This window comes from Biomphalaria glabrata, chromosome 8 (genome assembly GCF_947242115.1).
Source record: "Biomphalaria glabrata chromosome 8, xgBioGlab47.1, whole genome shotgun sequence".
Lineage (NCBI taxonomy): Eukaryota > Metazoa > Mollusca > Gastropoda > Planorbidae > Biomphalaria > Biomphalaria glabrata.
This window is the reverse complement of record NC_074718.1, coordinates 19706080-19733893: the sequence shown is the minus strand read 5'-3', so window position 1 is coordinate 19733893 and position 27814 is coordinate 19706080. Positions and strand designations below refer to the sequence as shown.

Sequence of the window (27814 nt, the reverse complement as noted above, 5' to 3'; positions counted from 1 at the left end):
CTAGGTCAGTTCAAGCAACCAGGTGCTGTCTTCTAGGTCAGTTCAACCAGGTGATGTCTTCTATGTCAGTTCAAGCCACCAGCTGCTGTCTTCTAGGTCAGTTCAACCAGCTGCTATCTTCTAGGTCAGTTCAACCAGCTGCTGTCTTCTAGGTCAGTTCAACTAGGTGCTGTCTTCTAGGTCAGTTCAACCAGGTGCTGTCTTCATCATGAGTAAATACACACAAACTTTATACATTAGAATAATTTGGCTTGTCTTTGAGTCTGAAGTTTAAACAGGATAGCACTATTTCACGTGGATACGAAGTCCAAGCCGTGACCTACATATTTAGCCGCACACCGAGGCATTTGTAAGTGACTTCCAGCTGTCTCTTTCCGAAGCCGACTGCCACCAGGTGCTGTTTCTAGGTCAGTTCAACCAGGTGCTGTCTTCTAGGTCAGTTCAACCAGGTGCTGTCTTCTAGGTCAGTTCAAGCAACCAGGTGCTGTCTTCTAGGTCAGTTTAACCAGGTGCTGTCTTCTAGGTCAGTTCAACCAGGTGCTGTCTTCTAGGTCAGTTCAAGCAACCAGGTGCTGTCTTCTAGGTCAGTTCAACCAGGTTCTGTCTTCTAGGTCAGTTCAACCAGGTGATGTCTTCTATGTCAGTTCAAGCCAACAGCTGCTGTCTTCTAGGTCAGTTCAACCAGCTGCTATCTTCTAGGTCAGTTCAACCAGCTGCTGTCTTCTAGGTCAGTTCAACCAGGTGCTGTCTTCTAGGTCAGTTCAAGCCAACAGCTGCTGTCTTCTAGGTCAGTTCAACCAGGTGCTGTCTTCTAGGTCAGTTCAACCAGGTGCTGTCTTCTAGGTCAGTTCAACCAGGTGCTGTCTTCTAGGTCAGTTCAACCAGGTGCTGTCTTCTAGGTCAGTTCAAGCAACCAGGTGCTGTCTTCTAGATCAGTTTAACCAGGTGCTGTCTTCTAGGTCAGTTCAACCAGGTGCTGTTTTCTAGGTCAGTTCAAGCAACCAGGTGCTGTCTTCTAGGTCAGTTCAAGCAACCAGGTGCTGTCTTCTAGGTCAGTTCAACCAGGTGATGTCTTCTATGTCAGTTCAAGCCACCAGCTGCTGTCTTCTAGGTCAGTTCAACCAGCTGCTATCTTCTAGGTCAGTTCAACCAGCTGCTGTCTTCTAGGTCAGTTCAACTAGGTGCTGTCTTCTAGGTCAGTTCAACCAGGTGCTGTCTTCATCATGAGTAAATACACACAAACTTTATACATTAGAATAATTTGGCTTGTCTTTGAGTCTGAAGTTTAAACAGGAGAGCACTATTTCACGTGGATACGAAGTCCAAGCCGTGACCTACATATTTAGCCGCACACCGAGGCATTTGTAAGTGACTTCCAGCTGTCTCTTTTCGAAGCCGACTACCACCAGGTGCTGTCTTCTAGGTCAGTTCAACCAGGTGCTGTCTTCTAGGTCAGTTCAACCAGGTGCTGTCTACTAGGTCAGTTCAACCAGGTGCTGTCTTCTAGGTCAGTTCAAGCAACCAGGTGCTGTCTTCTAGATCAGTTTAACCAGGTGCTGTCTTCTAGGTCAGTTCAACCAGGTTCTGTCTTCTAGGTCAGTTCAACCAGGTTCTGTCTTCTAGGTCAGTTCAACCAGGTTCTGTCTTCTAGGTCAGTTCAACCAGCTGCTATCTTCTAGGTCAGTTCAACCAGCTGCTGTCTTCTAGGTCAGTTCAACCAGGTGCTGTCTTCTAGGTCAGTTCAACCAGGTTCTGTCTTCTAGGTCAGTTCAACTAGGTGCTGTCTTCTAGGTCAGTTCAACCAGGTGCTTTCTTCTAGGTCAGTTCAACCAGGTGCTGTCTTCTAGGTCAGTTCAAGCAACCAGGTGCTGTCTTCTAGATCAGTTTAACCAGGTGCTGTCTTCTAGGTCAGTTCAACCAGGTGCTGTCTTCTAGGTCAGTTCAAGCACCCAGGTGCTGTCTTCTAGGTCAGTTCAACCAGGTGCTGTCTTCTAGGTCAGTTCAAGCCACCAGCTGCTGTCTTCTAGGTCAGTTCAACCAGCTGCTATCTTCTAGGTCAGTTCAACCAGCTGCTGTCTTCTAGGTCAGTTCAACTAGGTAAATACACACAAACTTTATACATTAGAATAATTTGGCTTGTCTTTGAGTCTGAAGTTTAAACAGGAGAGCACTATTTCACGTGGATACGAAGTCCAAGCCGTGACCTACATATTTAGCCGCACACCGAGGCATTTGTAAGTGACTTCCAGCTGTCTCTTTCCGAAGCCGACTGCCACCAGGTGCTGTCTTCTAGGTCAGTTCAACCAGGTGCTGTCTTCTAGGTCAGTTCAACCAGGTGCTGTCTACTAGGTCAGTTCAACCAGGTGCTGTCTTCTAGGTCAGTTCAAGCAACCAGGTGCTGTCTTCTAGATCAGTTTAACCAGGTGCTGTCTTCTAGGTCAGTTCAACCAGGTGCTGTCTTCTAGGTCAATTCAAGCAACCAGGTGCTGTCTTCTAGGTCAGTTCAACCAGGTTCTGTCTTCTAGGTCAGTTCAACCAGGTGATGTCTTCTATGTCAGTTCAAGCCAACAGCTGCTGTCTTCTAGGTCAGTTCAACCAGGTTCTGTCTTCTAGGTCAGTTCAACCAGCTGCTGTCTTCTAGGTCAGTTCAACCAGGTGCTGTCTTCTAGGTCAGTTCAACCAGGTTCTGTCTTCTAGGTCAGTTCAACCAGGTGCTGTCTTCTAGGTCAGTTCAACCAGGTGCTGTCTTCTAGGTCAGTTCAACCAGGTGCTGTCTTCTAGGTCAGTTCAACCAGGTGCTGTCTACTAGGTCAGTTCAACCAGGTGCTGTCTTCTAGGTCAGTTTAAGCAACCAGGTGCTGTCTTCTAGATCAGTTTAACCAGGTGCTGTCTTCTAGGTCAGTTCAACCAGGTTCTGTCTTCTAGGTCAGTTCAAGCCAACAGCTGCTGTCTTCTAGGTCAGTTCAACCAGCTGCTATCTTCTAGGTCAGTTCAACCAGCTGCTGTCTTCTAGGTCAGTTCAACCAGGTGCTGTCTTCTAGGTCAGTTCAACCAGGTTCTGTCTTCTAGGTCAGTTCAACTAGGTGCTGTCTTCTAGGTCAGTTCAACCAGGTGCTGTCTTCTAGGTCAGTTCAACCAGGTGCTGTCTTCTAGGTCAGTTCAAGCAACCAGGTGCTGTCTTCTAGATCAGTTTAACCAGGTGCTGTCTTCTAGGTCAGTTCAACCAGGTGCTGTCTTCTAGGTCAGTTCAAGCACCCAGGTGCTGTCTTCTAGGTCAGTTCAACCAGGTTCTGTCTTCTAGGTCAGTTCAAGCCACCAGCTGCTGTCTTCTAGGTCAGTTCAACCAGCTGCTATCTTCTAGGTCAGTTCAACCAGCTGCTGTCTTCTAGGTCAGTTCAACTAGGTGCTGTCTTCATCATGAGTAAATACACACAAACTTTATACATTAGAATAATTTGGCTTGTCTTTGAGTCTGAAGTTTAAACAGGAGAGCACTATTTCACGTGGATACGAAGTCCAAGCCGTGACCTACATATTTAGCCGCACACCGAGGCATTTGTAAGTGACTTCCAGCTGTCTCTTTCCGAAGCCGACTGCCACCAGGTGCTGTCTTCTAGGTCCGTTCAACCAGGTGCTGTCTTCTAGGTCAGTTCAACCAGGTGCTGTCTACTAGGTCAGTTCAACCAGGTGCTGTCTTCTAGGTCAGTTCAAGCAACCAGGTGCTGTCTTCTAGATCAGTTTTACCAGGTGCTGTCTTCTAGGTCAGTTCAACCAGGTGCTGTCTTCTAGGTCAATTCAAGCAACCAGGTGCTGTCTTCTAGGTCAGTTCAACCAGGTTCTGTCTTCTAGGTCAGTTCAACCAGGTGATGTCTTCTATGTCAGTTCAAGCCAACAGCTGCTGTCTTCTAGGTCAGTTCAACCAGGTTCTGTCTTCTAGGTCAGTTCAACCAGGTGCTGTCTTCTAGGTCAGTTCAACCAGGTTCTGTCTTCTAGGTCAGTTCAACCAGGTGCTGTCTTCTAGGTCAGTTCAACCAGGTGCTGTCTTCTAGGTCAGTTCAACCAGGTGATGTCTTCTATGTCAGTTCAAGCCAACAGCTGCTGTCTTCTAGGTCAGTTCAACCAGGTTCTGTCTTCTAGGTCAGTTCAACCAGATGCTGTCTACTAGGTCAGTTCAACCAGGTGCTGTCTTCTAGGTCAGTTCAAGCAACCAGGTGCTGTCTTCTAGATCAGTTTTACCAGGTGCTGTCTTCTAGGTCAGTTCAACCAGGTGCTGTCTTCTAGGTCAATTCAAGCAACCAGGTGCTGTCTTCTAGGTCAGTTCAACCAGGTTCTGTCTTCTAGGTCAGTTCAACCAGGTGATGTCTTCTATGTCAGTTCAAGCCAACAGCTGCTGTCTTCTAGGTCAGTTCAACCAGGTTCTGTCTTCTAGGTCAGTTCAACCAGCTGCTGTCTTCTAGGTCAGTTCAACCAGGTGCTGTCTACTAGGTCAGTTCAACCAGGTGCTGTCTTCTAGGTCAGTTCAAGCAACCAGGTGCTGTCTTCTAGATCAGTTTTACCAGGTGCTGTCTTCTAGGTCAGTTCAACCAGGTGCTGTCTTCTAGGTCAATTCAAGCAACCAGGTGCTGTCTTCTAGGTCAGTTCAACCAGGTTCTGTCTTCTAGGTCAGTTCAACCAGGTGATGTCTTCTATGTCAGTTCAAGCCAACAGCTGCTGTCTTCTAGGTCAGTTCAACCAGGTTCTGTCTTCTAGGTCAGTTCAACCAGCTGCTGTCTTCTAGGTCAGTTCAACCAGGTGCTGTCTTCTAGGTCAGTTCAACCAGGTTCTGTCTTCTAGGTCAGTTCAACCAGGTGCTGTCTTCTAGGTCAGTTCAACCAGGTGCTGTCTTCTAGGTCAGTTCAACCAGGTGATGTCTTCTATGTCAGTTCAACCAGGTGCTGTCTTCTAGGTCAGTTCAACCAGGTGCTGTCTTCTAGGTCAGTTCAACCAGCTGCTGTCTTCTAGGTCAGTTCAACCAGGTGCTGTCTTCTAGGTCAGTTCAACCAGGTTCTGTCTTCTAGGTCAGTTCAACCAGGTGCTGTCTTCTAGGTCAGTTCAACCAGGTGCTGTCTTCTAGGTCAGTTCAACCAGGTGCTGTCTTCTAGGTCAGTTCAAGCAACCAGGTGCTGTCTTCTAGATCAGTTTAACCAGGTGCTGTCTTCTAGGTCAGTTCAACCAGGTGCTGTCTTCTAGGTCAGTTCAAGCAACCAGGTGCTGTCTTCTAGGTCAGTTCAACCAGGTTCTGTCTTCTAGGTCAGTTCAAGCAACCAGGTGCTGTCTTCTAGGTCAGTTCAACCAGGTGATGTCTTCTATGTCAGTTCAAGCCACCAGCTGCTGTCTTCTAGGTCAGTTCAACCAGCTGCTATCTTCTAGGTCAGTTCAACCAGCTGCTGTCTTCTAGGTCAGTTCAACTAGGTGCTGTCTTCTAGGTCAGTTCAACCAGGTGCTGTCTTCATCATGAGTAAATACACACAAACTTTATACATTAGAATAATTTGGCTTGTCTTTGAGTCTGAAGTTTAAACAGGAGAGCACTATTTCACGTGGATACGAAGTCCAAGCCGTAACCTACATATTTAGCCGCACACCGAGGCATTTGTAAGTGACTTCCAGCTGTCTCTTTCCGAAGCCGACTGCCACCAGGTGCTGTCTTCTAGTTCAGTTAAACCAGGTGCTGTCTTCTAGGTCAGTTCAACCAGGTGCTGTCTACTAGGTCAGTTCAACCAGGTGCTGTCTTCTAGGTCAGTTCAAGCAACCAGGTGCTGTCTTCCAGATCAGTTTAACCAGGTGCTGTCTTCTAGGTCAGTTCAACCAGGTGCTGTCTTCTAGGTCAGTTCAAGCAACCAGGTGCTGTCTTCTAGGTCAGTTCAACCAGATTCTGTCTTCTAGGTCAGTTCAACCAGGTGATGTCTTCTATGTCAGTTCAAGCCAACAGCTGCTGTCTTCTAGGTCAGTTCAACCAGCTGCTATCTTCTAGGTCAGTTCAACCAGGTGCTGTCTTCTAGGTCAGTTCAACCAGGTTCTGTCTTCTAGGTCAGTTCAACCAGGTGCTGTCTTCTAGGTCAGTTCAACCAGGTGCTGTCTTCTAGGTCAGTTCAACCAGGTGCTGTCTTCTTGGTCAGTTCAACCAGGTGCTGTCTTCTAGGTCAGTTCAAGCAACCAGGTGCTGTCTTCTAGGTCAGTTCAACCAGGTGCTGTCTTCTAGGTCAGTTCAAGCCAACAGCTGCTGTCTTCTAGGTCAGTTCAACCAGCTGTGTATCTTCTAGGTCAGTTCAACCAGCTGCTGTCTTCTAGGTCAGTTCAACCAGGTGCTGTCTTCTAGGTCAGTTCAACCAGGTTCTGTCTTCTAGGTCAGTTCAACCAGGTGCTGTCTTCTAGGTCAGTTCAACCAGGTGCTGTCTTCTAGGTCAGTTCAACCAGGTGCTGTCTTCTAGGTCAGTTCAACCAGGTGCTGTCTTCTAGGTCAGTTCAAGCAACCAGGTGCTGTCTTCTAGGTCAGTTCAACCAGGTGCTGTCTTCTAGGTCAGTCCAAGCAACCAGGTGCTGTCTTCTAGGTCAGTTCAACCAGGTGCTGTCTTCTAGGTCAGTTCAAGCAACCAAGTGCTGTCTTCTAGGTCAGTTCAAGCAACCAGGTGCTGTCTTCTAGGTCAGTTTAACCAGGTGCTGTCTTCTAGGTCAGTTCAAGCCAACAGCTGCTGTCTTCTAGGTCAGTTCAACCAGGTTCTGTCTTCTAGGTCAGTTCAACCAGGTGCTGTCTTCTAGGTCAGTTCAACCAGGTTCTGTCTTCTAGGTCAGTTCAACCAGGTGCTGTCTTCTAGGTCAGTTCAACCAGGTGCTGTCTTCTAGGTCAGTTCAACCAGGTGATGTCTTCTATGTCAGTTCAAGCCAACAGCTGCTGTCTTCTAGGTCAGTTCAACCAGGTTCTGTCTTCTAGGTCAGTTCAACCAGATGCTGTCTACTAGGTCAGTTCAACCAGGTGCTGTCTTCTAGGTCAGTTCAAGCAACCAGGTGCTGTCTTCTAGATCAGTTTTACCAGGTGCTGTCTTCTAGGTCAGTTCAACCAGGTGCTGTCTTCTAGGTCAATTCAAGCAACCAGGTGCTGTCTTCTAGGTCAGTTCAACCAGGTTCTGTCTTCTAGGTCAGTTCAACCAGGTGATGTCTTCTATGTCAGTTCAAGCCAACAGCTGCTGTCTTCTAGGTCAGTTCAACCAGGTTCTGTCTTCTAGGTCAGTTCAACCAGCTGCTGTCTTCTAGGTCAGTTCAACCAGGTGCTGTCTACTAGGTCAGTTCAACCAGGTGCTGTCTTCTAGGTCAGTTCAAGCAACCAGGTGCTGTCTTCTAGATCAGTTTTACCAGGTGCTGTCTTCTAGGTCAGTTCAACCAGGTGCTGTCTTCTAGGTCAATTCAAGCAACCAGGTGCTGTCTTCTAGGTCAGTTCAACCAGGTTCTGTCTTCTAGGTCAGTTCAACCAGGTGATGTCTTCTATGTCAGTTCAAGCCAACAGCTGCTGTCTTCTAGGTCAGTTCAACCAGGTTCTGTCTTCTAGGTCAGTTCAACCAGCTGCTGTCTTCTAGGTCAGTTCAACCAGGTGCTGTCTTCTAGGTCAGTTCAACCAGGTTCTGTCTTCTAGGTCAGTTCAACCAGGTGCTGTCTTCTAGGTCAGTTCAACCAGGTGCTGTCTTCTAGGTCAGTTCAACCAGGTGATGTCTTCTATGTCAGTTCAACCAGGTGCTGTCTTCTAGGTCAGTTCAACCAGGTGCTGTCTTCTAGGTCAGTTCAACCAGCTGCTGTCTTCTAGGTCAGTTCAACCAGGTGCTGTCTTCTAGGTCAGTTCAACCAGGTTCTGTCTTCTAGGTCAGTTCAACCAGGTGCTGTCTTCTAGGTCAGTTCAACCAGGTGCTGTCTTCTAGGTCAGTTCAACCAGGTGCTGTCTTCTAGGTCAGTTCAAGCAACCAGGTGCTGTCTTCTAGATCAGTTTAACCAGGTGCTGTCTTCTAGGTCAGTTCAACCAGGTGCTGTCTTCTAGGTCAGTTCAAGCAACCAGGTGCTGTCTTCTAGGTCAGTTCAACCAGGTTCTGTCTTCTAGGTCAGTTCAAGCAACCAGGTGCTGTCTTCTAGGTCAGTTCAACCAGGTGATGTCTTCTATGTCAGTTCAAGCCACCAGCTGCTGTCTTCTAGGTCAGTTCAACCAGCTGCTATCTTCTAGGTCAGTTCAACCAGCTGCTGTCTTCTAGGTCAGTTCAACTAGGTGCTGTCTTCTAGGTCAGTTCAACCAGGTGCTGTCTTCATCATGAGTAAATACACACAAACTTTATACATTAGAATAATTTGGCTTGTCTTTGAGTCTGAAGTTTAAACAGGAGAGCACTATTTCACGTGGATACGAAGTCCAAGCCGTAACCTACATATTTAGCCGCACACCGAGGCATTTGTAAGTGACTTCCAGCTGTCTCTTTCCGAAGCCGACTGCCACCAGGTGCTGTCTTCTAGTTCAGTTAAACCAGGTGCTGTCTTCTAGGTCAGTTCAACCAGGTGCTGTCTACTAGGTCAGTTCAACCAGGTGCTGTCTTCTAGGTCAGTTCAAGCAACCAGGTGCTGTCTTCCAGATCAGTTTAACCAGGTGCTGTCTTCTAGGTCAGTTCAACCAGGTGCTGTCTTCTAGGTCAGTTCAAGCAACCAGGTGCTGTCTTCTAGGTCAGTTCAACCAGATTCTGTCTTCTAGGTCAGTTCAACCAGGTGATGTCTTCTATGTCAGTTCAAGCCAACAGCTGCTGTCTTCTAGGTCAGTTCAACCAGCTGCTATCTTCTAGGTCAGTTCAACCAGGTGCTGTCTTCTAGGTCAGTTCAACCAGGTTCTGTCTTCTAGGTCAGTTCAACCAGGTGCTGTCTTCTAGGTCAGTTCAACCAGGTGCTGTCTTCTAGGTCAGTTCAACCAGGTGCTGTCTTCTTGGTCAGTTCAACCAGGTGCTGTCTTCTAGGTCAGTTCAAGCAACCAGGTGCTGTCTTCTAGGTCAGTTCAACCAGGTGCTGTCTTCTAGGTCAGTTCAAGCCAACAGCTGCTGTCTTCTAGGTCAGTTCAACCAGCTGTGTATCTTCTAGGTCAGTTCAACCAGCTGCTGTCTTCTAGGTCAGTTCAACCAGGTGCTGTCTTCTAGGTCAGTTCAACCAGGTTCTGTCTTCTAGGTCAGTTCAACCAGGTGCTGTCTTCTAGGTCAGTTCAACCAGGTGCTGTCTTCTAGGTCAGTTCAACCAGGTGCTGTCTTCTAGGTCAGTTCAACCAGGTGCTGTCTTCTAGGTCAGTTCAAGCAACCAGGTGCTGTCTTCTAGGTCAGTTCAACCAGGTGCTGTCTTCTAGGTCAGTCCAAGCAACCAGGTGCTGTCTTCTAGGTCAGTTCAACCAGGTGCTGTCTTCTAGGTCAGTTCAAGCAACCAAGTGCTGTCTTCTAGGTCAGTTCAAGCAACCAGGTGCTGTCTTCTAGGTCAGTTTAACCAGGTGCTGTCTTCTAGGTCAGTTCAACCAGGTGCTGTCTTCTAGGTCAGTTCAACCAGGTGCTGTCTTCTAGGTCAGTTTAACCAGGTGCTGTCTTCTAGGTCAGTTCAAGCAACCAGGTGCTGTCTTCTAGGTCAGTTCAACCAGGTGCTGTCTTCTAGGTCAGTCCAAGCAACCAGGTGCTGTCTTCTAGGTCAGTTCAACCAGGTGCTGTCTTCTAGGTCAGTTCAAGCAACCAAGTGCTGTCTTCTAGGTCAGTTCAAGCAACCAGGTGCTGTCTTCTAGGTCAGTTCAACCAGGTGCTGTCTTCTAGTTCAGTTCAACCAAGTGCCTGTCTTCTAGTTCAGTTCAAGCAACCAAGTGCTTTCTTCTAGGTCAGTTAAACCAACCAGGTGCTGTCTTCTAGGTCAGTTCAACCAGGTGCTGTCTTCTAGGTCAGTTCAAGCAACCAGGTGCGTCTTCTAGATCAGTTCAAGCAACCAGGTTCTTTCTAGGTCAATGAAAGCAGGCGCCTGAACTGGTCTCTAAAAGCGTTTCTTGGCACCGCTGTTACGCCAAACACCTTTCAGCTCACCAAAACAAGATTGCCTTTGGCATACGTACGTTCCCCATACGTGATACGTGCTCTGCCCAGCGAACTAGAAGCAGTCGCTATATACTGTCCATACCGGCATCGCTGTTGTGTCTATAATCGAGCGCAAACATGTTTCTGTTACAGATAGACCACACACAAAAAACAACAACAACCTATTAAATGAGTCACAGAGCAATTCATAAATATTCGTTCATTTCAGTTTTGTACACCAACAATGTCTGAAAAAAAAAAGATTTCATTGCTTGTCCAAACTTTACTTTCATATTCTAGACTGTAAAACTACTAGATTATGTTGATCATATAAATCCAATGCTGTAAAACTACTATAGCGTCTATACTATAGAATCCATCTCCAACCACATGATAATATTGATAAAACAACAACAACAAAAAACTGTCATGTGATAGCCATTGTGTATTACGAAATTTGTATAGAAGAGATAGAGAATGACGTGGCTAAATGTTGTTTGTTTACGATTGGTGAATGAGGTCCATTGTGAGCCTTGTACTTTGTTAATCCCAGCTTTTTTTTTATTGACATCGGAACAGAGGCGTCACTTGGGTACGTGTCATTTTGTGCGAGGAGCTCGTTATGTCTCCCCTTTTTGTTTCACCCCTCCCCCCTCCCCCCAAATATAATTCGCAATTGATTTGTTCTTTTTGTTGAACCACTATACACCAATTTTAGAACCTCTATTTATTGAGTGCCGACTGTTCAATATTCGTTATTTATAACATTTTATCAGTAGTTATACCATATATAAAAATGTTAACTTATTATAATTAGAAACAGAACATATTTCCTTTTACTTTGGAAAGCTCCTTAGGGTAAAAGGTTTACTATGCTGTTAGGTTTGTAACGACAAATGACACACCTTGAATAATTAGTTTTGTGTGGCCTGTCTTTCCGTCCCTCCGTCCCGTTTAGATATCAGAAACTAGAAGAGAAAATGAAAATCGGACATATGATATTTTAGATCATTCAAAGTTCTGATGCTACGGCTCCTTTTTTGTTTTCCAAAAGTGAACCATCTAATTTTTAAAATTATTTATGCAAGCAAATTAAAAAAAACAACAACACTTTTTAATGAAAAACTTAGGGGAGGTAAGTTTTTTAAAAAGGTCATAGACCTCTTCATTAATAAATCAAGCTTTATTCATAGATTCGCGTATTGGAAGGCTACAAACAATTTGCATGTAAGGTAAAAATGGAAAAAGTATCAATGAATCATTATAAAATAGATTTTCCATTTATTAACTTATTCACGGAATAGAATACTGATTCAAATGTTGTTTTTAAAAATAATTGTTATACAAACTTAATTTTAGTTGAAAGTTTTGTAAATAGCAACGAAGTACTTTTATAGCTCGTAGCTTTGACATACCGGTATCTTCATGATACACTTAACAAAAAATGTGCCTGACAGCTTGTCTGGTTCGTGTCTGGTTAACAGATATAGGCCCCATACCCAGCTCTTACGGGGTCCTTCATGACCGACCCGTCTGTATAACAGTAAATGGCATGGGGGGTAGGTCTTTTGTGTGTCCAATGCCATTTTCCTTAGTAAATCCGGGGGTGTGTATCGTTTTGTGGCCCCCTCCAACCAGTGTATTGTGAAATTTATGGGAGGGATGGGCTGTCTCCTCCAGGGCGGGCACGTGCTTATCCGTCGGATTGGGACACGATCAGTGGAGATGCCAGCTTGAGCACTCAAATTTTGCGCGTAGTGCATAAATGATGTCCGTTTTATCCTATTACGTACTCTCCACTGAGTGACTAATGTATGGTTCGGGAGCCCTGGTTCGCCCCTTTTGTAGCGTTCCAGGACTGTTAGCACGGCGCGCTCTCTCCTCTGGCTGAGAGGAGCCACATTGGACATGATTTCTGCAGCGGAAGTTGGGCTCGTTTTATAGGTGCCGCAAATGAATCTGAGAGCCTGGGCCTGTACATGGTCGAGTGATTCGAGGGCAGTCTTGCTTGCGTACACCTGCACGGGCAGGCTGTACTCGATTTGGGATCTGACAGCCCCTGTGTACAGTGTGCGGAGCATGTCAGCTCGGGCGCCCCACTAGCTTTCTGAGTAACCCTAACTTCTCCGAGGCCTTTCGTTCAACATCCTGGATGTGCAAGTGCATTGAGAGCTACCTATCTAGGGTAACTCCTAGATATTTTGGCGTGTTTTCACGTTGGAGTCGCAGCCCACCGAGTTGGATCTCGAATGGGGCCCCAAGAATGTCGATTCCCAGGCTGAACAGGCACCAGGTCGTTTTGGCAACGTTAATTCGTATCTGCCATTTTGAACAATACGAGGAGATGGTATGGAGGTCGGCTTGTAATGCTGCCTGTAGTTGGTCAGTTTTCTTCCCGGTTGACCAGAGGACAATGTCATCAGCATATAGCACTTTGCGACACCGGAGTGAGCTGGGCAAATCGTTAAGATAGGCCATGAAAAGGATACATGAGAGGGCGGATCCCTGGGGTAACCCTCTTATAGGGGTGTTTTCCCCACTTAGAGAATACTGGAACTGTGTTCGTGTTTTCCTCTCAGTTAGGAATTGTTTTATCCAGTTGTAGGTCCGCCCGCGTACGCCCATGGCTCTAAGCTTAATATAGAGGCCTTGCTTCCACACCCGGTCATAAGCCTGTTTTAGGTCAATAAAAATTGCATATGTGATCTCGGACCTCTGGAACCCGTCGGCCACCTCCTGCATGAAAACCGTGACCTGGTCGATCGGGCTCAAGCCTGCCCTAAAGCCAAACTGCGCTCTGGCGCTAGGATACCGGCACTCTCAAAGCTCCACACGAGTCGCTCGCTGATCATCCGTTCTACTATCCTACCGATAGTGGAGGTCAGGGATATGGGTCTGTAGGACTCCACGTTAGTCGCGTCTTTGCCCTTTTTGAGTATTGGAACAATGGTAGCACAGCGCCAGGCCCTGGACTCTACCCAGGTTCGATTCGCAAACTCAAGGAGTTTGTCTTTCGCTATACCCCCGAGGTGTTTTACCATCTCGGGAGTGACCTTGTCTGGCCCCGGAGCCTTTCTTTTTTGCACTTGGCTATCGCTCTGTCCAGCTCAGCACGGCAGAAGGGTGCGTTGCACGTGTCCAGGTCTTCAGACCCATTCGACTCCCTCTCGAGTCTTTTATGCTCCTTGTTCAGGGCTATAGACGTGGCTGTCATCTTTTCGGACTTGCTTATTGAAGCGAAATATTTATTAAGCAAGTTAGCCATTTTTTTGTCTTTAGCTACTCGATCCCCCTTGGGTGAAAATAATGGGGTGGCTGTACGCGCCAAATCTTTGGCCTCAAGATTGCGAAGAAGACGCCAGGCTTTGGAAGTATCCCGAAGATCCAACCCGGCTCAGGCATCCCTCCAGTGGTCCGCCCGTACACGTTGGGCCACCTCGCTGGCCTTCCGACATAATGCGTTAAACTCCCTGCAGCATTCGGGAGTCCCCTTTTTTTGTGCTCTGCGCCTCGCCCGTTACCTGGCCCTGACTATTCGATCTAATTCTCGGGACCAGGCGGGTCTATGCCGTGTGCCGGGATAGGTCTTTGCCCAAAGAGAGACCCGCGAATCAGCCGGGTCCCAGGAGAACCCGAACAACCCTCGAGTTGGTGTCCAGCGCTATCCGCTTTTCGGAGATCCCGTTAGGTCTCTTACTCACCGTTGCCCCGGGGCCCCACAGGGGGGGGGGGCTGGACATAACCCCTTTGATTGCCTTTTACACTTGCCGGCTGCTCATTCATCAGCGGCAAGCAACCAGTACGGTTGGGTGTTACCAGCAGGGTGTTCACTCGGCGACCACTATGAGGTGGTACTGGAACGCCGAGTAGTGACTCTCCAAGTTTCTGAACCGTATAGAAGGACAGACTTAACGTTTGTATTATAGATTCGTATCTTGTTGTGTAGAGATAATGCCTTGGAGCGCCAGATAGTTAGAAGAGTTGAAAAGGCAAACCTAGCTTTATTGATCCGAAATAGTATATCATCATCAGCTCCGCCGAACATTATGCACGAGTGTAATTAGTTAAATACTAAATTAAGTACAACTGTTCATTTGTGGTGAAATGTGACAAGTAAACATACGATAACAAATTTTAAAAAAAAATTCGAAAAGTTGGTTTGTATATACATTTATTTATATTTATGCAGCCCCCCCATTCCCAAAATTTTTGTAATGCGGCCCTTGATAGGGAAGGTTGCCCACCCATGTCCAACTCTTACTAGTCTGTGAGATATAGTCCATGTGTATCGTCAGTCGAGGCCACCTTTGTCATCTTGTTTTTATTATTTTTATTCATTAGTCCGAAACACGCCGCGGGCCGTATTAAACATTTCCAAAGGCGGAGGTGGCCTGCGGGCCGTAGTTTGCCCATCACTGTTCTAACATTTATAACATTTGTTTCCCAGACTGTGTTCTGCGGGACCCTAGTGTTTCGAGAGGCCTGAATGTTCCACAAACTATTGGTGTTTAATAGTGATGGGAACTAAACTAAATTTTTTTAGTTAAACTAAAACTAAGTTTGAACTAAAAAAAAAGTAATTAAACTTTTAGTTAACCACAAATTGAAAAAAATAGTTAAACTAAACTAAAAAACTTTAGTTAAACTTTTACTAACTATTTTGACCTTTTATAAGGACGAAACAGCCAAACATGAAAATATAAAGCACAACCAATCTCTTTAGCAAAATGTTTGTGCACGAGAAAATATTTAAATGTCTTTATGGGATATATGTAGATCTTAATAGAATCACTAGAATGATACTATTATAGAAAGAAATTAGAAGTAATTGTCGAAGTTCTAATATAAGTATTATAAGTTACCTTTTAGAAGTAATGATAAAACTGCATGTTGACTCTCTAACTAACTCTAGATTCTATAATATTTTGGATCTAATATCTTCTACAAACGAAATGATCAGAAATATAATCTGGATCTAGAATTAGATCTAGCTACTAGACCTAGACCTAGATCAAATAATTAATATTTTAATCTAAAAATAATCTAAGAAATACTAGTTACTACTACTACTAGACCTAGATCTAAAATCTAGAGTCTAGTCTAGTAGATATCTTAGTAACTCTAGATCTAGAGATTTTAGATTTTATTATAATTATGACTATAACTAGAGTAGGTATGGGTATTTAGATCTATATACTCTAGTAGATAATACTAGATTTAGATCTAATAGATCTAGATAGAATCTAGTAGATATAAGTATATTTATAATAGATGTAGATCTAGAATCTCGTCTAGATTTAGTTAATTTAGTATTAGATCTAGTTTAGTGACGACTATTATTAGTATTATAGATCTATTATCTATGCATCTTAGGTCTTAGTATAATAAGTAATCTAGATAGATCTATATCAAGATCTAATCTAGACTCTAATTCTAGAATAGTTACATATTATAGTTATAGACAAGAATCTCTAAACTAATGGATCTAGTCTAATAAAGTAAAGTAATATAGATTTCATTATTAATAATAATAGATCTATTCTATATTATTGACTTATAATTTTAAATTTACATCTAGATCTAAGACTAAGAATAGATCTACTAAGAGTTAGACTCTACTTAAGACTAAAATAATTAAATAGATCTATATTGACTATTATGACTATTGATCTAATAGTAGTATAAGTATTCAGTAGTAATAGACTAAACTAATAATACTAATAGACTTAGACGTCACTTGACTCTAACTCTAGATCTAGTAAAAAGTTTTTAAAGAGTCGACATTTCTTTTAGATCTATAGTAAAGCAAAATTCTTTGCCTGCAGCTATACAGGAACACACTGGTGTTTAATAAAAAGCAGCAAAATGTAGATCTATAGAATCAGGATTTACCAAGCAGTGAAACTTGCTAGAAATATAATGAACACGTGTATTTTTTCGAAATGGCGGGAATAGCGACCATTATAGGGTAAAGGTCAAAAGGCTTTCTAGTGACCTGTGCACCCTCTTGTTTATTCTCCTCTCTGTTTTTCGATATATATATTCTCCAAATTAGATAGATCTAAATATTTATTGATATGTATGTTAAAAAAGTTTGTAAAATTTGTAATTAAACTTTTTAGTTTGTAACTAAAAAAAAATAATTAAACTAGGATTTTAACTAAACTTTTATTTTTTAATTAAACTTTGGCCTTAACTAATTTTTTTTAGTTAAACTAAAAGTTAGCAACTTTTTAGTTAACTTTTGCCCATCACTAGTGTTTAATGAACTAGAAGTTCCCCCGTGAATTAAGCTCTCTTGAAAAGTGGGCCCGTTGACTACTCAGAATTGAGACATGATCCGTAAGGGACAAAGTGTTGGGAACCGCTGGTGTATCAATAGTGATCTACCCCTTCTCGCAGTACATAACCAATACAAACTAAGTACCTTGGTTTTAGAAAGTGGTTCTTATCTAGTGACAGAAACATAATTTGTTTCGCTACAAAACAGGTAGCTTAGTAGTTTGAGATACACTGTTACAGAGGTTGCAAAGTCATAAAAAAAAAACTGTGTCCTACTGAGTTATTGGTAACAAAGAAGATTTTACGTTAAAAAAAAGGTAAGAACTCTGAGATATTAGCGTATGTCTCTATGTGTACATTCTCAGATATTAGCGTATGCCTCTATGTGTACATTCTCAGATATTAGCGTATGCCTCTATGTGTACACTCTCAGATATTAGCGTATGCCTCTATGTGTACACTCTCAGATATTAGCGTATGTCTCTATGTGTACATTCTCAGATATTAGCGTATGCCTCTATGTGTACATTCTCAGATATTAGCGTATGCCTCTATGTGTACACTCTCAGATATTAGCGTATGCCTCTATGTGTACACTCTCAGATATTAGCGTATGTCTCTATGTGTACATTCTCAGATATTAGCGTATGCCTCTATGTGTACATTCTCAGATATTAGCGTATGCCTCTATGTGTACACTCTCAGATATTAGCGTATGTCTCTATGTGTACATTCTCAGATATTAGCGTATGCCTCTATGTGTACATTCTCAGATATTAGCGTATGCCTCTATGTGTACATTCTCAGATATTTGTCTACACTCTCAGATGTATGTTGCTGTATACCTCTATGTGTACACTCACATATTAGTCTATGGTACCCATAGAGCTTAGTCAATTGTACACTTGGATATTAGTCTATGGGTACATTTAGATATTAGTCTATGGGTACATTTAGATATTAGTCTATGGGTACATTTAGATATTAGTCTATGGGTACATTTAGATATTAGTCTATGGGTACATTTAGATAATAGTCTGCTGGTACATTTAGATATTAGTCTATGGGTACATTTAGATATTAGTCTATGGGTACATTTAGATATTAGTCTATGGGTACATTTAGATATTAGTCTATGGCACTGGCGGATCCAGGGGGGGGCGGTAGGGGCGATCGCCTCCCCCCCCCACTCGGACGAATTATAGTATAGAATTCACACAATTTGTATGCGAATTTATTACTTATATTAATAATATATACTAATTATTTATATTTCAACCTACTTTTAGATTATTTCGCCCCCCCCCCCTTTTCTATTATTTTGGCCGATTTGGTAGGGTCGGGAAGGGGCGATGGCATCAATCCGCCCCCCCCCCCCAACCATAAACTTTCGAGTGGGGGGGGCGGTCCTATTTATTTGTAGAAATCACAGTTTGCTAACAGAATCAGTTAAATATCTATATGATTAAAACTTGTTATTGGTATTTTAACCGGTCTTTATATAATTTCGTTCACCTGTTGGCCGATTGGAAGGGGAAGAAAAAATACCTCCACCGCCCTTCCCGTCTAAACCCTTAGAGTGGGGGGGCGGTCCTACTTTTATGGAGAAATCAGAGTATGTGAACAAAATTAGTCGAATATCTATATAATATAAACAGGTGGAAGTGCGATACATGCAATCCCCTTCCCCCCATCGGACAAATCAATACTTTTTCTTTTTGTATTATAGTAAGAAATTACAAAATTACAAAAATCTGTCACTAATATAATTTATATATGCTATAAAGTAAATTCTTATATCGAGTCGCCCAACCCTTATTCTTTAATGCAAAATGCAATCAATAGCAGAAATTATAAAAACGAGCGAGAATTAATAGTTTTCATTTTACCGCCCTTGCCCTTTCCAGACAGAGTTTGTGTAATTTGACATGAATTTATCATAACTATTTTAAGAAAGACTTTGCTTTGGAAAAGTTATAATTCAAACGAAATTTTTCAATATAACAGTGACGGTTGAGATGAGTTCAAAAGCCAGATAATCTTTTCCTAGTCACTTTTTCCAACCTTTACTCTATCTCATATTTTTCTAGTTAAATAAATTTAGGACTATAACTCACAATGTATGCTAGAATTTTATTGAATATTATTAATCGAATATTTTTTTTTCGGCGGCGATCCTCAAAACCTTGATCTAAATATGTGGGGTATCTATCTAATCTTTTCAAAGAACAAATCGGTTTTATTTGCAATGTATTAAGGGACTATAAATTCATATTAGAATATTTTTCTCATTATTAAAATGGCACTTTATAATAGAATGAATAATGAGCTGTAGGGCACGAGAATGCGTTATTGCAGTGAAGAATGCCAGAAAACGCTTTTAGCGTCGAGGCTTCGCCCCGAACCTCACTGATGAATAATAAGCTGTAGATGTCAGGAGCATGCGTTTCTGCAGTGAGAAATGCAAGAAAACGCTTTTGGCGTCGGGGCTTCGCCCCGAACACCACTAATAAGTAATGAGCTGTAGATGTCAGGAGAAGGCGTTTCAGCCGTGAAAAATGCAAGAAAACGCTTTTGGCGTCGGGGCTTCGCCCCGAACCCCACTGATAAATAATGAGCTGTAGATGTCAGAAGAATGCGTTTCTGCAGAGAAAAATGCAAGAAAACGCTTTTGGGCTTCGCCCCGAACCCCACTGAACAAGCTTACAGCGCGCTCCCAGACTCCCAAGCTTGCAAGAGAAAGACTGTTTTTTTTTTTTGTTTTTTTTTGCCGAAGATTGAGAAACAGTCTTATTTTATTCTCATATATCGAATATATATATATATATATATATATATATATATATATATATATATATATATATATATATATATATATATATATATATATATGCTGTACCCACGTTTATGCATAGGGTTAGAGTTTACTGGGCGTTAGGGTTAGGGTTTGGAAAAAAATCGCCCCCCCCCACTCCAAAGTTCTGGATCCGCCAGTGGTCTATGGGTACATTGAGATATTAGTCTATGGGTACATTTAGATATTAGTCTATGGGTACATTTAGATATTAGTCCATTGGTACATTTAGATATTAGTCTATAGGTACATTCAGATATTAGTCTATAGGTACATTCAGATATTAGTCTATGGGTACATTTAGATATTAGTCTACGGGTACATTTAGATATTAGTCTATGGGTACATTTAGATATTAGTCTATGGGTACATTGAGATATTAGTCTATGGGTAAATTGAGATATTAGTTTATGGGTACATTTAGATATTAGTCTACGGTTATAGTCAGATATTGGTCTATGGGTACATTCTAATATTAGTCTTTGGGTACACTCACATATTAGTCTATGGGTAAATTCAGATATTAGTCTATGGGTACATTTAGATATTAGTCTAAGGGTATATTTGGATATTAGTCTACGGTTATAGTCTGATATTGGTCTATGGGCACACTCAGATATTAGTCTATGGGTAAATTCAGATATTAGTCTACGGTTATAGTCAGATATTGGTCTATGGGCACACTCAGATATTAGTCTATATTACATTCGGACATTTATTTATGGATAGACTTAAGATATTAGTTAATGCCTGACAACTAAATACAAAGTAAAATATATGTGTCAAGGAACTTAGTGACATCCGTAGGGTAATCACGTGACCTCTAGTTGCTCAAGTATTGTGTTGTAAATAAGTTGAAGCCTAATGTAATTCCAAAGTACGCTTGACAATAAGGGATTGGGGGATTTACAACTAGTCAAGGAAGTGTAGACAGTTGGGTGTGCTAAGTTGAGTTGAGTTGGCCCACTAGTACAATATTCATTCATAGTCTTATGACCTTTAGTTATTTACAACAACGAATTTAACTTTAATAACTGAAAAGAAGATAAATGATATCGGATTACTAGAAAATAATATTTTAAGTATTTCAAGCAAATATGGATACCCCTAAAAGAAGTCATTCTCAAAAGGGAGTAAGTAAATTTGTCCTTTTCATTTAACTTTCAACATTGTACCTTAGTGCCTGTCTTAAAGCAGACATGACTTGATGATTTCATGGATTGCTTTGATACCAGACTCGTTACGTAGACATGTTTTTGGTTTACAAATAGTTAGTATTTTTACCGGAACATTTTTTTAAGGGAACAACCCGTATCCCATACTTCTAGCCCAGGTAGCACTTAAGGATAAACTACCTTTACCTTAGTTCTTCAATGAATGTATTCCAAAGGTACAAGCCTTTTCACAATTGAGCCCCTCACATGCTCCATGTCTCATCCCGTACAAATCTGACACCCTTTAGACACATATTTCTTAGGCTTATCAAGTCTGTCAGGGGCGAGATCGGCGTACAAATTATAATAATAGCAATGTCTTCTACTTCTGACATTAAGGATGAGGACAATGTCTCACATGATTACGCTACCCAGTTGTGACCAGCATTTGTTTCTGATTTAGATAAAGCCGTTGTCAATTGGGGATCTTTTTAAGTTTTCATTAAGCCTTCTGCGTCTGTCTTCTATAAAGGCTTTTCTCTGGGTCTCAAATGTGTGTCCCGCGTCCTTCGTGAGAGCTCTCCAACTGTCTCTTTCCGAGCTCACCTGCTGCCAGCTACTTTCCTCTATGCCAATGAGGACGAAATGGCGCCTGATTCGATCTTTATAGCACTTACGGCATGCGGTCGTCTCCCATGTGGGATAAGTGTCCGACCCTGCGCAACTGTTGAACGGTAAGTAGTGCTATACTATACTATACTGTCCACACTAGCTTCCAGTAGAACATAGTTATTTGTAAGGTAGTTGTGTCAGCGTATGCCCATTATGTAGAAGAGGCACATTTGATTGAAGCGTTGTGGGAGCCTTAGATGCCTTCTATAGAGCACCAAGGTCTCAGAGCCACTACTAGGTAGACATTGATTTTTGTAGACAACTGGAGCGATGTATTCTGCCACACTCTCGCTTGAACGCGTTCAAAAGCGCTAATTGCTTAGCTAGACGGCTATCAACTTCTCTTGAAAATGATGTAAAGTGGTCTACCACGTTAAGGGGTTGTCCATTTACAGTGATCTATGGGGCTGAGTAGTTTTTTTTTAGGTGACTGCAGAAACATGAGTTCTGTTGTTTTTTTCTGAGGTTTATTGTAATACCGATAGAAGCGGCAGTGTACGCTAATTCGTTGACGGTGAGCTGGAGCTCATATTCTATGTGAATTATTAGTTACTAGTAGCATGTTCATCTATAAAAAAAAAACAAGAGAGTTATTTTACACTATTTTCACAAGTTTGACAAGTTAATATGAGAAATTATTGCATTTTGATTTGCTTTGCTTTCCAAACAGCGGACCCAATTGGCCATACTTGGATAAGTGTGAAATCACAAATTGTTTTTACAAATCTTTTATCAACTCTATGTTTCTCCCACATCTCGGATCAAGTTAAAATTTTGAACAATTATTTTTTGAATAGGGTTTGTTGGACTAGTCCGTTTCGTTTCTTTGATTAAAAAGTATTGGGCCGGAAGTCGCTTTTTTCCTTATATATCTTTGCATTTTTCAGTTCTCTCTTTAAATTAAACTGACATTATTATGCTATAATTTTAAGTGTGCCTGATAGAGAAAAAAAATTCTGCACAAAAATACGGGTAGTTGTGATAAAACCCGATAGAGGCTATAAAAAGAAAAGACCTGAAGCTAGCGCGTAAAACTACACATTTACAGTACTTTATTTGATGAGTATTTTACCCAAGATCTGTGTTGTTTTTTTAGGACTAGCTTATTTCAAGTACCCGTCATTTTCCGATACACAATTTCATACACAAAATAATTGTTGAAAAAAATTGTAGTGATTTTAAACTTTAAATGATTACTTAAAAAGGTGTCACTCTAATCAATTTTGAATATTATTTTGCTATGAATGTCACTGTCTATTTTGTGTCTGTTCTATTTTTCTTGTGTAAAGGGGTCGTTTTTCTCCTAATGGGTATACCTGATTTCTCCAAGCAGCCATTGTAAAATATTGGTCCTAAATAATGCTATGTTCTTAAGCGAAAAATCACATGGCTGCATTATGATGAATGTACGTGTTAGTTCAATATTTCATTCAGTTTCATTTTTTTTCTGTTAGACAAAGTCATATGGCAAATTTTTGTTTATATCCTAATTCTAAAAAGGAATAATAATTAGAATTATACAGTAAAAATAATCACTAAGTTTTTTTTTAATAGTTTTGAAAGTCTAACTGATAAGATTACAAAGAGAGTTTGTGTTTTTGCAGATGTACACAAGCTACTTTATAAGTCAGTCCTTCTCTTCTAATTGTTTAGAAATGTAGGCTTCGATTTAAGAAGTTACCAACTTCAAACAACTCTTCCATAAAACTTTGTATTTAAAAAATAAATTTATCCAATGCTCGAAATCCTGCTTGTATACTTAGGCCCCTATTTAAATCGACCCGGTATCAATGTATTAAGTAGCAATAACCCCGCAAAAAAAAAATTAAATGAAAGAAGATTGAGATATACATATATTTTGTGACTGTACGCACCTGTACAGGGTACCGGCACTTTTTTTCAATGTCGGGAAAAATGATTACTTTTTCTTGTAATTCAACGTTAATTGTTAATTTATTATTAGTTGAAAGTTAGGCAATCTATCACAGAGTACCGGCACCTATTTTTTATTTTTACAAAAAAAGCACTTTATATACTTTTAGTCGACATGCCGTATTATTAACAACACCTCTATGTGAACTTCTCAATCATCTAGAGTCTTAGACAGTTATTATTTTAGACTAGATTTAAGTAGAGTCTAGACCTAGATAAAAAAAATTAAAATAATCAGTCATTATAGACATCATTCGCAATTTTATTATTAGGTCTAGGCATTGAAAAGTAAATCTATTAATAAACTATAATAGATCTAAGTACTAACTTATTAAATAAGTCATTATAAGTAGAAGTATTATAATGAATATTGTATAGATCTAGATTGACTAGATTATAGATAGATTAAGTATAGAGTATAGTAAACGTATTATAGTATTATTAAATCTATGTCCTATGTCTATATCTAATAATCTAATAATTAAAAAACTTTAGTCTTTATTAATATCTAGACATTTTTCTAATAAAACTGACTATAGGCATAGCATAGGCTAGACTCGGCAATCTAGTCTCAAGATAGAATCTATATTATTACTAGATCTATTCGATTTTTATATATAGATCTAGACTAGAATTAGATTATAGATCTAAATATACTAATGGAGAGATGATATGCGGTGTTAGCTAATAGCGTTGCACAAGAAACAAACCTGGGTTTTTCTAAACTCTAATACTTGGTATGTAATAGTAAAGCAGCGCCTACCTAAATAAATCGTAACTAGAAATCAAAAACCTATATTTATTGTAGTATATATAGGTCTGTGGTTGTATTTTATATAGTCTTCGTAACTTCTTCTATAGAGAAATGACTTTTGTAATTTCTTTTATATATAATTTTTATGTTCAGCAACAAACCCTATTTAAGGTTACAAAGACAGTTTGTGTGGAAACACAAACTTAAAATCGGCCCCCGAAGTAGTCCTCCCAGGCAGGCTTCAATATTTTCAGAAAGAACATCCAAATAAAATTATAAGGTTGACAGATCTTGTGTAGTGCCCCAACGGTGCAGCAGATCAAAGGATAGGTGCAAGTGAATGTAAAGTTAGATGTAAATCTGGCCTAACTAGTTCCCCTTTCAGACCTTGTGGTCTATAGGGCAGATGATGTAAAGTTCATCTGTTTTTGTGGCCTACGGTTAACGAGGGTGTCATGTAGCCAGCACAACGACCAACCGCCTTTACTTTTCCCCAACTAATGTCAGGTACCCATTAGAGCTGGGTAGACTCAGAGGCGCCCAAGGATTCCGAAGTTGAATATCCCAGTCTTTACCAGGATTCGAACCCGGGACGCTCGGTTCTGAAGACAAGTGCTTTACCACTCAGCTACCGCACCTCTCCAGGGCCTAACTGAAGTCTTATAAATAATTTAATTGTTTTGAAAAGGCTCAATCTCTTATTCAAATCCTCAAATAAAAAAAATAATTCCGCTAACAAAAAAAAAAAAAAAAGTTGTAGGAAATAAAGTTTATAAGATTACTATTCGTTTTAGGTTAGGTCTAACTTATAATGCATACTAATTAGCTTTTTCTCTTTAAAAAACTGCTTGCATAACTGATTTTAAAAATTAGATTTTTCGCTTTCAGATAAAAAAAAAAAAAGTAGCCGTTGCATCAGAACTTTGAATGGTCTAAAATATTGTGATGTCGGATTTTCAATATATTTTCTAGTTTACGAGATCTAAACGGACGGACGGACAGACGGTCAGACATTTCACACAAAACTAATTCCGTCTTTTCCCCTTTCGGGGGCCGCTAAAAATAACCAATTAGATTGGTAATTAATTATTGTATTTGTTATTGAACAAGGGAAAGAAATTGTATAGATAGGGTGATATACGTTGAATTAGTCCCCTTTGTACTTTGTGTTGTCGCTGAAAGGTTTCATACCTCATTGAGAAAACAATACAAAAGCTCCTAGACTAAGCCTAGGGTGGGGGAGTTTCGGGATTCAGCCCCTTCCATCCCAGTCGCGCCACAGCTCACGGAGAGCACTGGTCTGCTTCAACCTATCATTCTATTAGTAGCTCATAGGCTTAGCCCAGGGTGGGGGAGAGCACTGGTCTGCTTCAACCTATCATTCTATTAGTAGCTCATAGGCTTAGCCCAGGGTGGGGGAGAGCACTGGTCTGCTTCAACCTATCTTTCTATTCGTAGCTCATAGGCTTAGCCAATAGTGGGGGAGAGCTCTGGTATGCTTCAACCTATCCTTCTATTCGGAGCTCATAGGCTTAGTCAAGGGTGGGGGAGAGCACTGGTCTGCTTCAACCTATCCTTCTATTCGGAGCTCATAGGCTTAGCCAAGGGTGGGGGAGAGCACTGGTCTGCTTCAACCTATCTTTCTATTCGTAGCTCATAGGCTTAGTCAAGGGTGGGGGAGAGCACTGGTCTGCTTCAACCTATCCTTCTATTCGGAGCTCATAGGCTTAGCCAAGGGTGGGGGAGAGCACTGGTCTGCATATCCTTCTATTCGGAGCTCAGAGGCTTAGCCAAGGGTGGGGGAGAGCACTGGTCTGCATATCCTTCTATTCGGAGCTCAGAGGCTTAGCCAAGGGTGGGGGAGAGCACTGGCCTGCATATCCTTCTATTCGGAGCTCATAGGCTTAGTCAAGGGTGGGGGAGAGCACTGGTCTGCTTCAACCTATCTTTCTATTCGTAGCTCATAGGCTTAGCCAAGGGTGGGGGAGAGCACTGGTCTGCTTCAACCTATCATTCTATTAGTAGCTCATAGGCTTAGCCAAGGGTGGGGGAGAGCACTGGTCTGCATATCCTATTCGTAGCTCATAGGCTTAGCCAAGGGTGGGGAGAGCACTGGTCTGCATATCCTATTCGTAGCTCATAGGCTTAGTCAAGGGTGGGGGAGAGCACTGGTCTGCATATCCTATTCGTAGCTCATAGGCTTAGTCAAGGGTGGGGGAGAGCACTGGTCTGCATATCCTATTCGTAGCTCATAGGCTTAGTCAAGGGTGGGGGAGAGCACTGGTCTGCATATCCTATTCGTAGCTCATAGGCTTAGTCAAGGGTGGGGGAGAGCACTGGTCTGCATATCCTATTCGTAGCTCATAGGCTTAGCCAAGGGTGGGGGAGAGCACTGGTCTGCATATCCTATTCGTAGCTCATAGGCTTAGTCAAGGGTGGGGAGAGCACTGGCCTGCATATTCTTTTATTTGGAGATCTCTTGAGCTTATCGTCTCCATGGTGTTGTAGATCTGCCTCAACATTGTCATTCCTTCTATGTCGTGGTATGCCTTTGGGTCGCCTGCCTTTTGATTTTTACCAAATTAATTACGTCTATAATTAAAATGATTAAAAACTATCTGTGGCACAAAAAGGCTTTTTTTTTTGGTTAGTGCTGAAATATTATTTCAAAATTGTTCGGTTATGGGACACCATCAGTGGTTAGGGTTAAATCATTTTCTTTATTTATTATCTATTTTAAAGAGTTTTACAATCTCACGTAACTTGTTTGTTGACAAATGAATTACTGCCTAAGAACATTGATATCTACGCAAGTCACCTAACAATTCTCTATAAAGAAATGACAATTCGTTTCTAGGATGTAAAATTTTAAAAATTTTAATGATATATTTTAAACATCTGTTACAGATGCTCAAATTGAGTGGCAGGAAAAGAAATTTACAAAATAATTATGTCTTCAGTAAAAAGAATGTTACCATAGGATGCACAACAGAGGCACTTAAATGGCCCTGTAAAAATTACATCAACATACATAGTTAAACTGTATTTACTGCGTCACAAACTTAATGAGTAAGCCAAGAAATAGACTGGATGTGGCCACTAGAGTTGACATTCGCATTGCTTTGGCTAACTTAAAGCTTGATGTTTATAATATTGTCAGACTGCAGTTGGCACAAGGCTCCCATTAGCTTAATTTCAATTTTTAATTAATTCAGTAATAATAATATTTATATAAAAATAAAAATAAATTTACTGTTAAACTAAAAATAGTACATCCTAATATTCAATAACTTAAAAGGGGGACTATTCAGATGATTTCAAAGAAAGTCATGACAATAAGATTAATTTGTGCGTGTAATCACTTTAATTTTATGACATAATTTCTGTATAATTTGCCTACTCATACTTCTTTCTTTTAATTGTATATTTTCATTTCTTAATTCACATTTGTAATTGTCAAAGTACTTGAATGAAGAACGTGTTCTTTCTATTGAACTTTGACCCTTCCTTTGTTTGCTTTCGCTGTGACCCTAATTGTGTGTCTGCGTTTGAACTAGTTACTCCTTCGCTTTCTCCATTTGCTTTGATTTTAGCATTCCTGGCATCAATGACGTGTTGAAAGGTTGTCTTTCTTTCTGATGTTGGAGTTTCGATTTGATCTTATGATATGATTCATTTAGTGCACACATAGGTCCTCACAGGTTTGCTCAATCGACGCTATCATTAGAGAAAACAATACTCCAATGTTGTCCTAACATGTTGACTGCAGAAATCTTGTATTTATTTTCACTTGACATTTCGTTTCGTTCTAATGATTATAAATTCTCAACGTTCTAAAAATGTCGACAGCTAAGTCAAAACTTTTAGATACTGATATTGGGAAACGAGGTCGTCTCACCTGTCATGTCATTTGATGTGTTGAAGTAAGACTAGTATATATAGGTCAGGTGTGCTGTGTTGTTTCAACAGCTGGATAGTTCTGTGTCACTTTCTGTTGTCACGGCTAATGTTTGTACGTGCTTGTATTTGGAGTCAAAAGTTCCAAGAATTTTATAACCAAAGTTGAAATTTTCGT

The 27814-nt window shown here is 41.3% G+C and overlaps 1 protein-coding gene across 6 annotated transcripts in view; it reads left to right on the top strand.

Annotated features, from left to right (window-relative positions):
- The window catches only part of LOC106050830 (inverted formin-2-like), a 127544-nt gene that overhangs the window by 19459 nt on the left and 80271 nt on the right, over window positions 1-27814 (top strand). The window contains exon 1 of one of the 6 annotated variants that reach the window (XM_056037480.1): window positions 20095-20360. The exons of 4 other annotated variants lie outside the window; for them this stretch is intronic. In XM_056037480.1, coding sequence (XP_055893455.1) covers window positions 20325-20360 — 36 coding nt within the window. In that variant the 5' untranslated portion in view covers window positions 20095-20324. Of the gene's footprint in view, window positions 1-20094; window positions 20361-27814 lie in introns of those variants that run through there. One more of the 6 variants, XM_056037484.1, reaches the window with a different exon arrangement.